Source organism: Mitosporidium daphniae, assembly GCF_000760515.2.
Source record: "Mitosporidium daphniae strain UGP3 chromosome Unknown contig-535, whole genome shotgun sequence".
Lineage (NCBI taxonomy): Eukaryota > Fungi > Microsporidia > Mitosporidium > Mitosporidium daphniae.
The window spans coordinates 1-576 of record NW_013546250.1 but is presented as its reverse complement, the minus strand read 5'-3'; the positions used below and the strand labels follow the sequence as shown (position 1 = coordinate 576).

General features: G+C 36.6%; 1 protein-coding gene across 1 annotated transcript; it reads right to left on the bottom strand.

The window, feature by feature from the left end:
• Window positions 1–158: 158 nt before the first annotated feature.
• Window positions 159–576, bottom strand: DI09_539p10 (uncharacterized protein; the record flags this gene model as incomplete). Its single annotated transcript, XM_013381828.1, has 1 exon — window positions 159–576. A coding segment is annotated over one exon (418 nt), but the record flags the coding sequence as incomplete, so codon positions are not given.

The window sequence follows — 576 nt, the reverse complement described above, 5'->3', positions numbered from 1 at the left end:
TGCTTTCGATCGTTTAAATACGATTCGTCGATCGAATATAAAGCTCTTGTTTTGTTTATTTAACAGTTACCTCATTGAAAAAGTGATTTATTGATCAAACAATCCACTGTTTGCCATGTGATACCTGTCATGATCGCAAATTCGGGGAATCAATAATTTCAAGATATAAAACCTGAGGATGATCGCTTTAGCTGTTTCGCTGCACAACAGGAACATGAAATTAAATTGTAAGAAGATTGCACGCAAAAGATGACGATTTTCGATAACACAATAAAGAGGTAATATATAACAATGGATGTCAAAAGAAGAAGAATGGAGAAAATCCCATTTAAAACTACAACATTTAACGCAGCACCATCTAACGGCACACCATATGTGACGCTGATAATTTCAACTGCTTTCGATCCCTGCTGCTGGTTGGCATCTAAAGGTTTAAGGTCTGCAATTTTATCTGATGAATCTGCGCGATCTAAAGAGGGAGAAACGGAGCCTGAGTTCATAATCTCTTGATTCTGGTCAATTTTTAAGATCGAAAATATAATAGCACCAATCGCAAAAAGTACAATGGCCGTAAGC